The following is a 15,256-nucleotide window of genomic DNA, read 5'->3' as shown; positions in this document are numbered from 1 at the left end:
AAGCCCCTGGCATACAGTAGGGGATGGGCCGGGAATTGTTTAAATCTAAATCTTCAACAAGTCATTTTAGAAGAAACGTTCAGGTCCAGTGGCTCATGCCTGGTAATCCCAGCACATTGGGAGGCTGAGGCAGGCAGATCGCTTGAGCCCAGGAAATCGAGACCAGCCTGGGCAACAGAGCGAGACCCTTTCTCTACAAAAGACACAAACATTAGCTGGACATGGTGGTGTGTGCCTGTAGTCCCAGCTCCTCAGGGGCCAAGGTGGAAGGATTGCTTAAGCCTGGGAGGTCAAGGGTAGAGTGAGCCGTGATCATGCCACTGCAGCCTGGATGAGAGAGTGAGACCCTGTCAAAAAATAAAAAAAATAAAGAGAAAAAGGGAAGAGGAGGGGAGGGGAGGGAAGGGAACATTTACCTGTCACCCCGTCACACTTTTGTCCTGAAACACCTGTGGGAAGAAGGAGGGAGGGAGGGAAACATTTACCTGTCACTCCCTCGCACTTTTGTCCTGAAACACCTCTGGGAACCTGGGTGCCTTGCTCAGAAAGTGGCCCCCAGGGACTCAGCTTTGTGGGAACCTGCACAGTGCAGGCACAGGTGGACTTCACAGTCAGGTGGATTTGATTATGAGTCGACTGTGCCACTTAACCGGCTGTGTGGCCCAGGGCAAATTACTTACTGTCCAAGACTCCGAGATGGTGGGGCGGATCATTCCTTGAAGGGTGGCGGTGAGGATCGGGTGAGTTTAGGAATGCACCTGATTCACGCTGAGTGTCAGCTGCTGCTGATTTCATGATAGCTGCTGCGGAGACTGCTATTCTTGTTACCATTATTCTTCTTACCCTGCCTTGTGTATTACTTAACATCCTTTCTTCTTTTTCCCATCAGCTCTCTCCAGCTGGGCAGCCCTCCTCCCAGCTCCCCTGCCTCTATGCCTCATTTGCACATTGCTTTTTGTTTTTCCCGAGTGCACAGTCTAAAAGATCCCTGGTGCTCTGTTGAAACAGGAACCTGACACCCTTTGACCTTGGTCCGTGGGGAGGTGGCCTGAAACTCCCTCCCAGGCAGGACAGGAGCAGGGGCTCAGCACCTTTCTTCCTACCCCCACTGCATGGGACTGGAAATTGTGACAAAAGTGACTGTGGGCTGAAAGTTGGCAGAGAGAGCCCCACTGAATTCCTCCTTTGTGATGTGAATGTAGCACAGCCCGGTGGAACCGGGGATCCCTTTCCCAATTATGCAGCTTGGCAGGAAGAGGTCGGTGCAGGGAGAATGCTCAAGGAGCCCCTTTGTCGCGGGGGTTGGTAGCACTGCCAGCCGCCTCCGACTGGCAAGACCTCCTCCCACTGAAGCCAACTGGGCTGGGCGCTTCTGCAACTGCACCTTCCGGGGCCGTAGCACAGCACTCAGTTGTCACGTAAGGGTCTAGATCCGATTCCCAGTTTCTAAACTATGTCCTGGAGAGTTTCTGCAATTCAGCGAGAAGAGGCAGCGGAAGGCCCAGCCATCAATGCTTGGGCCCTTTACCCCGTTTCAGCCGGGGCAGCGCTGCTTTCCATTGCCCCATCTTATTTCAGTCGTTGTCTTCACGTTCAAGTTCATGGAGACTCAATCCAGATGTGCCTGGCTGTGATGGCCCCACTCAGGTCTCAGCCACTCTGATGTCTGGAGCTGGGTCTACCTGCCTGGCCCCCACTCCTCCACACCCACTGCACAGCCCCTCCCTGCCGGCTCTGGTCGGCTAAGGGTGTGCACAGGTGTGGAAAGAGCCTCTGCCCAGCGCGGAGCAGTGAGGCTAAAGGCTCCCATGTCCCCTGCTGACTTCCACCTGCAAAGGCCAGGCAGCCACTGAAACCTCCAGCCCCACCAGGGAATACTGATACAGTCACTTTGTCAGGTCACAACGGAAATCACATTTATTCTGCGTATTTTTCTCATGTTGCCGGCAAATTATTTGCATACGGATACAAGATTTGAGTATCCGGATCTTCCTGCAAGTTAGCTTTTATTAATCCTCTCCCCTTCACGCTCGGACTTCGAATTTCCCCTCATTTATATGAGACATTGGTTAAACTTTTAAACTTGCCAGGTATTCATTTGTTTGTTCTATAAATATCTACTAAGTACCTGTTAAGTTCCTGGCATGCGGTGCTGGGGCCTGAGCAAGCAATGGACAAGACAGACAAGAACCGTGTTTCAGAGAGTTCACACTCCAGTGGGGGAGACAGGGAGCGAACAAGAATGCAAAATGAGATTATTACTGACTGCAGTGCGTTATCACCCATGGGAAGGAAAGGCAAGGAACTCAGCAGGAGACCCAAGTGTGGCTGTGTGATGGAGGGGGCATTTCCATTGGGTGGTCAGAGAGGTGCTCACTGAGGAGGTGGCATTTGAGCTGAGAGACAGAGGTCTCTACTAAAAAGTAGCCAGATAGCCAGGCATGGTGGCTCATGCCTGCAATCCCAGCACTTTGGTAAGGCCGAAGCAGGAGGATTGCTCGAGGCCAGGAGTTCAAGACCAGCCTGGGCAACACAGCAAGACCCCATCTCTACAAAAAGGTTAAAAATTTAAAAATTAAAACATTAGCTGGGTGTGATGGTGTGTACCTGTAATCCCAGGTAGTTGGGAGGCCGAGGCAGGAGGATCACTTGAGCCCAGGAGTTATGGGTGACAAAGAAATACGCTGTCTCTAAAAATAATTTTTAAAAAAATTTTAAATACAGAAATAAATAAATAAGTAGCCAGATAAAAGAGACAGGTGGAAGGGTGTTTTCAAGCAGTAGGTATAGCAAGTGCCAAGGCCCTGTGGTAGGAAGTAGTTGGTGCTGCTGAGGAGCAGAAAGGAAACCACTGAGGGCTGGTGAGCAAGAGATACGAGCTGTGACAGCAAGACAGGAGCCTCATCCAGGCTGGTGGGGCTTGAGGGTCATGGCCAGGGAATTTGGATTTTATGCTAAGAGTAATAAAAACACACCGATGGGCTTTTGGACATTCTTGTTACAAACTATTTCAGTCATTCAAAAGAGTATATATAAGATATATGTGAATTGTAAGGAATAGTATAATAAAACGCTCACGTACCCTTCACTGTTCCCCTCCCCAGTACCAGTACTCTTCATTTCTCCAGGAGGTAGTGTGTGTGTGTTTGTTTGTTTGTTCGTTGAGACAGAGTCTCATTCTGTCACCCAGGCTGCAGTGCAGTGGCACGCTCAGGGCTCACTGCAGCCTTTATCTCCTAGGCTCAAGCAGATTCTCCCACCTCAGCCTCCCAAGTAGCTGGGACTACAAAGTGTGAGCCACACACTGGGCTAATTATTATTATTATTATTGTAGAGACAGGGTCTCACTATAGCCTAGTGCCCAGGCTAGTCTCGAACTCCTGAGCTCAAGTGATCCTCCCACCTTGGCCTCCCAAAGTGCTGGCATGACAGGTGTGAGCTACTGTGCCTGGCCAGAAGGTAGCCTGAATTTGTCCTGAATTTTAGTTGATAGTCTTTGCATTTCTTCCTAATACTACAAAAAATAGAGCACCATATTGTTTGGTTTTGCCTGGTTTTGAACTGCATTTAAGTGGACTTCTGCAGTGTGTATTCTTCTGCAGTTTGCTTTTCTGTTCAACATTATGTTTGTCAGGATCATCCTCACTGGTGCACGCAGCTGCAGTTTACTCACCTTCACTGCTGCGTACGTAATACTCCACAGAGTGACAGTGTTGCGGTTTATCCTTTCTCCTGGGACCAATTTCTAATGTTGAACCGAACCCTGCATTCTTGAGATAAACCCAACTTGATTATGATGTGTTATCTTTTTAAAAAATATGGTTGGGCTGGATGCTCCCTTCTGTAATCCCAGCACTTTGGGAGGCCAAGGCAAGCGGATCTCCTGAGGTCAGGAGTTTGAGACCAGCGTGACCAACATGGTAAAACCCCATCTCTACTAAAAATACAAAAATTAGCCAGGTATGGGGGTGTGCGCCTGTAGTCCCAGCTACTCAGGAAGCTAAGGCAGGAGAATCACATGAACCCAGGAGGTGGAGGTTGCAGTGAGCTGAGATCGCACCACTGCATTCCAGCCTGGGAAAAGGGCGAGACTCCGAAAGGAAGGAAGGAAGGAGGGAGGGAGGAAAGAAGGATTCCATTTGCTGATTTTTGTTTAGGCTGGTGGGTCAGACTGGCCTGTCATTTTCCTCTCCTGCCTTGTCCTTTTCTAGTTTTGGTGTCAAGGTATCCACGTTCCTTATAAGATGACCTGAGAGTGTTTCCTCTGATATTCTCTGGAGCACATGTCTAAGATGGGTAATACCATGAAAGAGTTTGATAAATGTTAGCTACCATGTTGTCATCCTTCTGCAACTCATATTTTTTGTACAGAATTCTGGCTTCTTCTGGTACCACTTGTCTTGCATAGATACCTACCCTAACCCCTGCCCTTTTCCCCCTAAAAAACAAAGAAAACACATGGCTCCCCCACATGTAACTCCAATTGCAATGCTCACAGCTTACTTAGAAAGCTGCATCTCTGTGGTTTTTTATAGGTGGATCTTCAACTCAAGACTCTAGCATGAAGAGTTGCCTTCTGGCCTGCCCTGAGTCTCCTCAAGTAACAACAGGTAGGTACCTCTCTAACTGGTTAATAATTTTTCTTTAAAAACTCAGATATAGAATCATTCATGTCTCCCTTAGGGCCTCCTCAGACATAAGCAGTGATGGGGCCAACCCCAGGGTCTAGAGGTTGAGTTTGGCCAAGCCAGGACCCCAGACTGCCCACCAAGCCTACTGTGTTTTAGGGACATATTGGAAGCCGTGTGGTCCAAATCCTCTAAGCATAAAATTAGCTTCTTTCCATATTTTTGAAAGGAAAAGAACACCATGCTTAATATAGCTCGGGTGCTGTCCAGAGTCAACAAGCCAGGAACAGGGCAAACAGCTGACCAGCCGCCCTGCTGGGAGCTGGGTTTCCACAGACCCCATAGACCCATCAAGATCACGGTCCTCAAACAGAGGGCTGAACTTGAAGAACAAGTTTATGCCACCGTGGCACACATAACCCTGCCATGAACCCAAAAAACCAAAACTGTTTTATGAAAGCAACACATAGATATTTCTGTTTTCTAATTCTTATTCTCCTCAAAAGAAAATGAGGCCGGGCACGGTGGCTCACGCCTGTAATCCCAGCACTTTGGGAGGCCGAGGCGGGTGGATCATGAGGTCAGGAGATCGAGACCATCCTGGCTAACACGGTGAAACCCCGTCTCTACTAAAAATACAAAAAATTAGCCGGGCGTGGTGGCGGGCGCCTGTAGTCCCACCTACTCGGGAGGCTGAGGCAGGAGAATGGCGTGAATCCCGGGGGGCGGAGCCTGCAGTGAGCCGAGATCGCGCCATTGCACTCCAGCCTGGGCGACAGCGAGACTCTGTCTCAAAAAAAAAAAAAAAGAAAATGAAAATCATGGTTAATCCCATCACACAGAGAAAATAACTATAAACATCATAATATATAATCCGAGTGTTGTGAAACTTAGTATGATACATTCAACAGTGTTTCTCAACCTTTTCCCTCACCTTGCGCTCCCTGAGAAGTCTTTTTAGACATTCTTTTTGGAATACTTGAAAATTTAATGCCAAGGATGCCCTGTGTATCTATTTATATTCTGTGGCCCTGTGGAGGGCCACAAACCATTGTAATATCCAAGATTTTTTTCACCCCGTCCCCAAGAAACAATTTTTGCCCCTTGTGGGTGATCTTACCCCATTGAGAATACAAGCTTTAATTAACATTAAATAACAATTTTTTCTGTCTGTTTAAGAACTTACTGTTGTGCTGGTTACATACTGTTCTCAGTGCTTTATGTATATTGTTTATTTATCATAACTCCCCTATGAGGTAGGTACTAGAGGGTTTTTGTCTCCCTTTTACAGTTGTGGAGACTGAAGCACAGAGAGGTTAAGTAACTCGCCCGGGGTCACACAGCTGGGAAGGAATAGAGTGAGGATCTGAGCCCAGGAAGCCTGGGTCCCAAGCTCACTCTTAACCACTCAGCTATGCTACCTTGCAGCAATACAGTCAGATTGTGAAAATTCAAAAGAGAGAAATAGAAAGTAAAGGGTACACTTTCCGAGTTTCGTTCGTCCCCAGAAGCAATCATTGGTACAAGTCTGAAAGGTGACCCCCCCCGAGATTTTTACATACGTGTGTATATATAAAAATACATTGTCTCTTTCATTTCAATGTAAGTACAATCATCCAGCCTTTTTCCCATATATTCATCTGTGTATGGAGAATTTTTAAAAAATTAGAATCACGCTGAACATACTGTTGTTTTAACCTTGTTGTTTGATTTAAAAATATATTAGCTGCTTTGAGACCATAATTTTGTAAGTGCATGAACCATAATTTATTACCCTGATCTGGATTATTGGCTATTGAAGTAATTTCTAGCTTCTCACCACTATAAAGCTGTGATGAATATCTCTGTACATAATTCTTAGAAGTTGGAATTACAGAGCCAAAGGGTATAAACATTTTTGAAACTTTTGTTCTATAAATGCCAAAACTTGCCATCCAAAAAAAATGCCATGAAATTGCCATCTCAACACCTTTCCCCACACTGAGTATGATCACCTGTTTTTAATCATTGACAGTTTATCAGACAAAAAGAATGTATTAATCCCGACATTTTTATCTCTGCACATGACTCACATCTGGAGCCTGTCTCTCTCTCGTGCAGCATAAGGCAAAGCTGGAATGGAGAATGAATGAGGGCAGGCAGTGAGGAGGTTAAAGCGGCTCAAATCACTAGTCTGCTAGCCACACTCTCAGCGTCCCAGGTACAAGGCCTGCCTGTCAGGCACTTAGCAGGTGCTCAGAACGTGATATTTTCATCACTCCTGCTTCCAGCACAAGCCCCTGGCTGTGTACTTCTCCACCCTCCGAGTCTGACCTTGTCTCAGATCCATTTGGTGGAACCAGTGCATTCCTAAGGCTGCCAGAGCCCCCATCCTTCCTTTTGCCGGCCATGAGTGATACTGTAAGAAGCAAATATCCTTGTGTACGGTCCCATCTGGTCCTACCGCAGCTGTCTGCAGTGGGATCCCTTTTCAACGTCCTGCACGCCACACGCATGCCCATACCTACCTGTTCATATTCCATACATATGCATGCATATGTCCTGTTCATATTCCATACATATGCATGCATGTGTACATAGGTGCTCGCATGCATGCACATGTGCTCATGTGTGCATAAACATGTATGCACACATGTGTTCATGTGCCAGTGTGCCTTGGTGCTGCTTAACTCCTTCAAGAGCAGAGCCAGTGCGTTCACACACGTGCACACACACAGTGCTGTGCATTCAGGGTTCAGACCCAATTAGGCCAGTGGGAATCCTCTCCCACATAGACTTTCTGTATGTCCCACAGCCCTGAGCTAGGACACCTTGCTGTCTAATCCCACAGTTCCTGTACTTCCTTCTTACTTTATTGGTATTCCCTGCAGATCATTTTCCTGCTGGCCTAGAAGCTCTACTAATCCTTAACTTGCTCACTGCTGTTTCTCCAGTGCCTAACACGCTGCTTAGCAGGTAGTTAGATGCACAAGAAATATTCGTTGAGTGAAAAAAAAGAAGGAACAGACTTCAAGCTGATAAAGGATGTTGTTCCAAATATTTTTAGAGTATCTTTTAACAAAGTGGCCAATTTCAAATAAACTCATGGTTTCACAAGAAAATATCTTCGCAGCATCAGATTTCAAGCAGCCTGGTCAGCCATCCTTTTGGAGAGACTGGAAAGAATGCAGAACTGAAAACAGGTCCTTGCCCAGCTAAACATCTTGTAAATTTTACTGTTTTGCAAAAGTTCCTGTCACAGGAATAACGTATGGGGGAGCGGTTTAGCAAGGGGCATTGCTTGCTCCTCCTCCTTAGTCCTTGAAAATGTTCTAAACTAAAGCCTTAAGTGGCTGCTTCTCTGGCTCACTCTCAACCAACAAATGCTGTGGAATCCCAGGACTGCTGGCTGCTCCCTTTAGCGCAGGGTCTCTGAGCTGCTTTGTGGAAAGGAGGTTTATTTTGTCCAGCTGGGCACAGGAGCTAAGAGGAAGAGTGTGCAGGCCTCCGTCCCCTTTAACAAAGGGAGAACTCGATGTGGTTTCAGAGAAGCTTTGGCTTCATGTGGCCTCTATTCATTTCATCCAACATTGACTCTGCAAATTTTTTTTTTTTTTTTTTTTTTTTTGAGACAGAGTCTTGCTCTGTCACCCAGGCTGGAGTGCAGTGGCGCAATCTCGGCTCACTGCAACCTCCATCTCCCAGGTTCAAGCAGTTCTCCTGCCTCAGCCTCCTAAGTAGCTGGGATTACTGGCATGCGCCACAGCACCCAGCTTTGTGTGTGTGTGTGTGTGTGTGTGTGTGTGTGTGTGTGTGTGTGTATTTTTAGTAGAGACGGGGTTTTACCATGTTGGCCAGGATGGTCTTGATCTCTTGACCTCGTGATCCATCCACCTTGGCCTCCCCAAGTGCTGGGATTACAGGCATGAAATCTGCAAACATTTTTTGAGTCCCTGCTATGTGCCAGGCTTAGAGGTGATGATGATGTGGTCATGGGAAGAGAGACACTCACCACAGTGGTTGCTGGAGGCTTTGGGGAGCACATGAAAGGGGCATCTGAGCTATGGGTGACCAGAGAAATGTTCTGGAGGGTAGTTGGGGGTGAGTAGTGCAAAGAAAGGCAGGCTGAGAGATGCAGCAGGAGAGGCAGGAGCCAGGCTAAAGCCACCATGAGCAGCATCATTCTAAGAAGCTGGATTTTCTCCTGCGGGAAATAGGGAGCCATTGAGGGTGGTGAACAGATGACAGTAGGCTGTTTGGCCTGGTCATACCATTGGCTGAGGCCCTGTCCCCCAGGTGAGTCTGTTGCAACCATCAATTGTGGCCCATTCATCCCATCGCTCACTCTCCTAGCAGCCTCCAGCAAGAGCTGAGATTTTACTGCACTTCATTAAATTCCACACAATGTTTTAATGACCTGAGCTCCGACCTTTCTGGCCTCCTGCAGGGAAAGGTCTGGCTTTTCCTTTTCAGGGAGTAGCGGGGTGGGCAGACCAGCCTCCCTTCTTGCAGCCTCGCACGAGGAGCCTGAGCACGTAAGACATCTGGAATGCATCAAAGGCAAGGCCCAGCCAGAGCCGGCATGCTCGGTGCTGCTGCTTAACTCCTTCAAGAGCAGAGCCGCCACATTCACAAAGCGTCTGGAATCAGAACTGATCGTCCTCTCTGCTCTTTCTGCTTTCCTTCCAGGCCCTTCTGCCGCAGCCATCCACACGGGAGGCCTCGCGATTGCTCGGAACCATCCCGCAGGAGTTCAGCTGATATTTTTCTAGTGTGGGGCGAGAGATTTTGTGGAGTGCATTTAAGGGGTTTTTGTTGTGACTGCTGCTTTTTATATATTTATTTTCTTTCTTGGAACTGGGCCTCGCCCTCCTCCCACTGACATGATGGCCCAGTCCAAGGCCAACGGCTCGCACTATGCGCTGACCGCCATCGGCCTGGGGATGCTGGTCCTTGGGGTGATCATGGCCATGTGGAACCTGGTACCCGGCTTCAGCGCGGCCGAGAAGCCAACAGCTCAGGGCAGCAACAAGACCGAGGTGGGTGGCGGCATCCTCAAGAGCAAGACCTTCTCTGTGGCCTACGTGCTGGTCGGGGCCGGGGTGATGCTGCTGCTGCTTTCCATCTGCCTGAGTATCAGGGACAAGAGGAAGCAGCGGCAGGGCGAGGACCTGGCCCATGTCCAGCACCCGACAGGCACTGGGCCTCACGCCCAGGAGGAAGACAGGTGAGGCCTGACTGTCCCCTTCCCTCCCCGGATCGGGGACGGGCACGCACGCATGCACACACATGCTCACACCTTTCTGTGGTGAAAAGACTGTCATCTACAAGGCTTTATTGTCTCATGTTCGCCCATGAAGCCTCTGTCAAAACAGTTTATCATTTTACAAATAACTTTAGACTTTTCTACCAGAGCTTCCCAAATAGCATGGTACAAATGGATTACAGGTAAACCAAAATTTTATTACAATAGATTTTTACACCGTGGAATACTATTCAGCCATAAAAAGGAACAAAATACTGTCTTTTGGGCTGGGTGCAGTGGCTCACTCCTGTAATCCCAGAACTTTGGGAGGCCGAGGCAGGTGGATCACTTGAGGTCAGGAGTTTGAGACCAGCCTGGCCAACATGGTGAAACCCCATCTCTACTAAGAATACAAAAATTAGCTGGGCATGGTGGCACATGCCTGTAATCCCAGCTACTCGGGAGGCTGAGGCATGAGAATCGCTTGAACCCAGGGGAGTGGAGATTGCAGTGAGTGAGCTGAGATAGTGCCACTGCACTCCAGCCTGGGTGACAGAGTGAGACTCTGTCTCAAAAAAAAACAACAACAAAAAAACTGTCTTTTGCAACAACTTGGATGGAGCTGGAGGCCATTACTCTTAAGTGAACCAGCATTTTGACCCACCCAGGGTCACTGAACAGGGCCTGGGGTGGCCAGCACATTTGCTTGTCCCTTCACCACAGCATGCTCTGTACGCTTTAATTTGTAATGGCTGGGAAGCAATTTTCCATTTGAGCAAAAATGCCACCAACAAATTTAAAAGATAAGTGATACATTGGGGAACATATGATAATGGTTGGTATCCCTATTATAAAAAGAGCTCTTAGAAATGAATATGTAAGATGAATATACCAATAGGAAACAAAGGTTATGAATATTCCGTAGATGTTCAACCAATAGTTGTTCAGCTTCATTAGTCATGAAATGCAAGCAAAAAGATGTCTTTTCTTTTTTTTGCCTATCATATTGATCAAGATAGACAGCCCCTGACGTACCTATTCAATGGAGTTCTATGCAGCCACTGTTGATCTATATTTGTTAATGTGGGACCATATCCACAACAATGAGAAAAGGAGGATATAAAACAGCATCTTTGGTCAGGTTATGGTCCCATCAAATGTTGTGGCTGTGGGATTGGAGAGGGGTAGGAAAGGTATACACCAGAATGTTACAGTGGTTTGTCTCCAGGTAGAAGGATTCAGGATGTTTTTCTTCTCTTCATTAGATGTTTCTGTGTTGTTTGAATTTTCTACAAGCATTTCTTATCTTTACAATGGGAAGGGAATTGTTCTTAATTTAATATGGATTAAAGGGAACCCTTGGTACACTAATGGTGGGAATGTAAATTAGTGCAACCACTATGGAGAAGTTTAGAGGTTCTTCAAAAAACTCAAAATAGAGCTACCAAATGATTCAGCAATGCCACTTGTGAGTATACACCAGAAAAAAAAAAAATCTCATTATATTGAAGGGATTTCTGCCCTCCAATGTTACCAGTTACCACCCCTTTCCATGGTAATGACCTGGAAGTTACCGTCCCTTTCCTAGAATGTTCTAAATAGCTTGCCGTTCAACTTACATTAACCCACTTCTTACTTTTGCACATAATTGAAAGTGGGTGTAAGTGGGTATAAATACAATTTCCAAATTAAACTCATTTTCTGATAACAAAGGATAACACATGCTGTATTGGTCAGGGTTCTCCAGAGACTCAGAACCAGAGGGATATATATTTTTTTTAATGGAGATTTATTATGAGGAATTAGTTCCTGGGATTATGGAAGCCAAAAAGTCCCACCATTTGCCATCTGTAAGCTGCAGACCCAGGAAAGCAAGGGGTATAATTCATTCTGAGTTTGAAGGCCTGATTGAGAACGAGGGGAGGTGAGGGTATAGATCCTAGTCTGAGAGCAGGAGAAGATGAAATGAGATGTCCCAGCTCAAGCAGTGAGGCAGGGAGAAATGAGTCAAATTCCTGCTTGCTCTGACTTTTGGTCTATCTAGGGCCTCCATGGGTTGGATGGTGCCACCACACTGAGGAGGGGAATCTGCCTTACAGAGCCCACTGAGCTAAATGCTAGTATCTTCTAGAAACACCCTCGCTCTCACAGTGTTTAATCTGGGCAACCATGGCCGGTCAGGTTGACACCTAAAATTAACCATCACACATGCTTATTCTAGAAAACTTGAGAAATATAGAAAAGAACAAAGAAGAAATATCAATCACTCATCATTCCACACCCTAGCTGTGAGCACATTTGAGTTCATTCCTAAAGGAGGGTGGGAGGAAAACCAAGGCAGACTTTGAGGTTTCTGATGTTGTCCATGATCACCCCACAGGTTCAAGTATAGGGTCCTGGAAAGTGGCTATTGGCATTAATTCCGACAAATGTGTAGAAAATATCCTGACTTTTTGGTTTTCTCTTTCAACAGTCAAATGAGAATAAGGCTGAGAGGACTCGATCTTTTTGAGTCTTGGGATAAACTTGGAAGATAAAATTACAGAATAATTTGAGACACACATAAATGTTATATTTCAGATATTCTTTCTCTACCTGGGGACAACCATTTTACTGAAAGTCGATAGCAACTTTGTACATTTTTGTGTTGCCTTTGACCAAAGGACCCAGCTGAGCATTGGAATAGCTCACCCAGTGTGTCACTAAGTGGGAAAGGCTTAAAGGCAAAGGAGGTTTAACACCCAGATAACATGGTGGAGTAGTTGAGAGTATAGTGTTCACTTCCTGCCCTCCCATTTCCTGAAGGTCTGACCAAGTCACTTAATCTTGATGTATCTCAGTCCATCTATAAATTGGGTATTATAATAATAGTGAGATAGAAAACAGGCAGGACTTGTTTTCTGATCATAACCCTGCTGACCAAAACAGGATGTGGTCCAGATGAGATAAGGTTTAAAAAAACACTAGCCAAAGCCAGCAAACAGGAACGAGGGTGATCCCTGGCTGCCCTCATTGCTCATCATCATGGGACACTCTCACCAGTGCCATGACAGTTTATAATTGCCCTGACAACAACCTGGCAGTTACCATCCCTTTCCATGGTAACGACCCAGAAGTTACCTTTCCTAGGAAGTTCTAAATAGCTTGCCCCTCAATTTGCGTTAACCCACCCCTTAATTTGCATGTGACTAAAAGTGGGTATAAATACAATTTCCAAGAGCCCCTATGTGGCTGACTCTGGGTGTACTGCCTATGAGTTAGCCCTGCTCCACAAGAAGCAGTGCCCTTCAATAAAGAATTGTGGTCTAACGCCACTGGCTCACCCTTCAATTCCTTCCTGGATGAAGCCAAGAACCCTCCCAGGCTAAGCCCCAATCTGGGGACTCACCTGTCTTGCATGAATAGAACTTAACTCATAGTGTTGTTAGGAATCTGAAATTGGTTCATATTTGTTAAAATACTTAGAAGAGAGCCCAGCTCATAGTAAACACTTGAAGTGTTTGCTTTTATTGCCTCTAAGACCCATTTGTTATTTACAAGGTTGCTGTGTGTGGACTCTTTGGAGCCCATTTCTTTGGGATTTTGAATGACTTGAGTGCAGGCTAACACTCTCCCTGTCTGTGTGTCTTCTTGCAGTCAGGAGGAAGAAGAGGAGGATGAGGAGGCTGCCTCAAGGTACTATGTCCCCAGCTACGAGGAAGTGATGAACACAAACTACTCAGAAGCAAGGGGAGAGGAGCAGAACCCGAGGTTGAGCATCTCTCTCCCGTCCTATGAGTCACTGACGGGGCTTGACGAGACCACCCCCACATCCACCAGGGCTGACGTGGAGGCCAGCCCCGGGAACCCCCCTGACAGGCAGAACTCTAAGTTGGCCAAACGACTGAAACCGCTGAAAGTTCGAAGGATTAAATCTGAAAAGCTTCACCTCAAAGACTTTAGGATCAACCTCCCGGACAAAAACGTCCCTCCTCCCTCGATAGAGCCTTTGACTCCTCCACCGCAGTACGATGAAGTCCAGGAGAAGGCCCCCGACACCCGGCCACCCGACTGAATGGCCCCACTTGAGCCACGCTCCCTCCTGTCTCTCACACCTTTTGACCCCAAGACTCTAACAAAGCCACGTGAGCCACGGTTGAGAAGCGGAGGGGCCAGCTGTGCATGGAGCCATTTGGATGGTGGGGGGGATTCTGTGTATCGGGAGTGACTTTGTTGCCCCACACAGCCTCCTGCTGCAGGTGCTTTGGAAAGAGATGCTGCCTTGGAGCTGGTGAATCTGTGGACCACACTCAAGGGTGTGGCACAGGCATCTTCCCATCCTCTTCACTCCGAATCACAGGCGACACATTCTCCTTTCCAGCTAGGAAAGGGTTCCTCGCGGCTGGTTTAGATTGCGGTTGTTTGTTTTGCTTCTACTAAGACTGTTTTGTTTCAAAAAGGAAACAAGTTTTGTGTTTGCTGTCTACGCTGGAGTCCTGAACTGTGGGTAGGAAATACGACCTGGCTTTGTAGAAAGGACACAGGGCTGTTTTATGAACTAAGCGGTGAGGCTCAGGTGGTGGCTCTCGCAGAGCCCCTGATGCTGTTGTTCTTTGAGGGCTTAAGGCCTGATGAACTTAGGCACGTGATGCATAATAGTCTTAAATGGTACACTTAACTAGTCTCTTTTGTGTAACAGCAAAAAAAAAAAAAAAAAAGAAAAGAAAACTGTAGGAAATGTTCTGTTCTTTTTGAAATGCCATGCAATGGAGCTTTTTGTAATAAAATATTTTATATGTAGTACATTTGGGTGCTGAGTTACTTTAGCAGCTCTTCCAATACTGACTTTCTTAGGAGAAAATGGCAATAATAATAGCTAATATGTACTGAATATTTATGCCCAGTGTTGTGCTAAGCATTTCACACATCACCCCATTTTGTCTGGACCCAAGTCTGGTAATAATGCCATCTGTAGGTCAGCTCACAGAGGCTTTAGGTTAATGTAAGTGCCCTGTGTCACGCTGCTAGTAAGCGGTAGAGCTGGGCTTTGAGCCCAGGTTGCCTGGCTCCAAGGCCTGAGTTCTTACATACCCCCCCATACATTTCAGTGTAAAGAGCTTTTCCAGACTTTGAATGAAGACTTGCACTTCTCAAGTTCAGGGGTTGTCCCTGTCAACCCATGCGCCCAAAAGAAAGTTCTGGTTGTTTGAACAGCAGCTTTCTACCTGTCTAGGCATCCTTCCTATCTCCCTCTCCTGAGAACTGGCCCAGGAGGAAGCTCAGTGCAGCTTGTCTTCTGCCCCCAGAACTGACAGGCTATGTAAGTGTGTGGGGGTGGGTGAGCATGTCCCCCTGGAGCGGGAAAGTGAGTCTGTGCAGCCCAGAAAAGCAGTGCAATGAATAAGAAATGCCCAGGGGATCTCAA

General features: G+C 46.9%; 1 protein-coding gene across 4 annotated transcripts in view; it reads left to right on the top strand.

The window, feature by feature from the left end:
- The window catches only part of TMEM51 (transmembrane protein 51), a 70,100-nt gene extending 55,466 nt beyond the window's left edge, over positions 1-14,634 (top strand). For 3 of the 4 annotated variants that reach the window (XM_055262437.1, XM_055262436.2, XM_055262438.2), the window contains exons 2-4: positions 4,536-4,610; positions 9,297-9,834; positions 13,489-14,634. In XM_055262437.1, coding sequence (XP_055118412.1) covers positions 9,491-9,834; positions 13,489-13,906 — 762 coding nt within the window. In that variant the 5' untranslated portion in view covers positions 4,536-4,610; positions 9,297-9,490 and the 3' untranslated portion in view covers positions 13,907-14,634. The remainder of the gene's footprint in view (positions 1-4,535; positions 4,611-9,296; positions 9,835-13,488) is intronic. The other variant, XM_055262439.2, reaches the window with a different exon arrangement.
- Positions 14,635-15,256: the final 622 nt, after the last annotated feature.

This window comes from Symphalangus syndactylus, chromosome 22 (assembly GCF_028878055.3).
Source record: "Symphalangus syndactylus isolate Jambi chromosome 22, NHGRI_mSymSyn1-v2.1_pri, whole genome shotgun sequence".
Classification (NCBI taxonomy): Eukaryota; Metazoa; Chordata; class Mammalia; order Primates; family Hylobatidae; genus Symphalangus; species Symphalangus syndactylus.
This window is presented reverse-complemented; position numbering and strand designations above follow the sequence as displayed.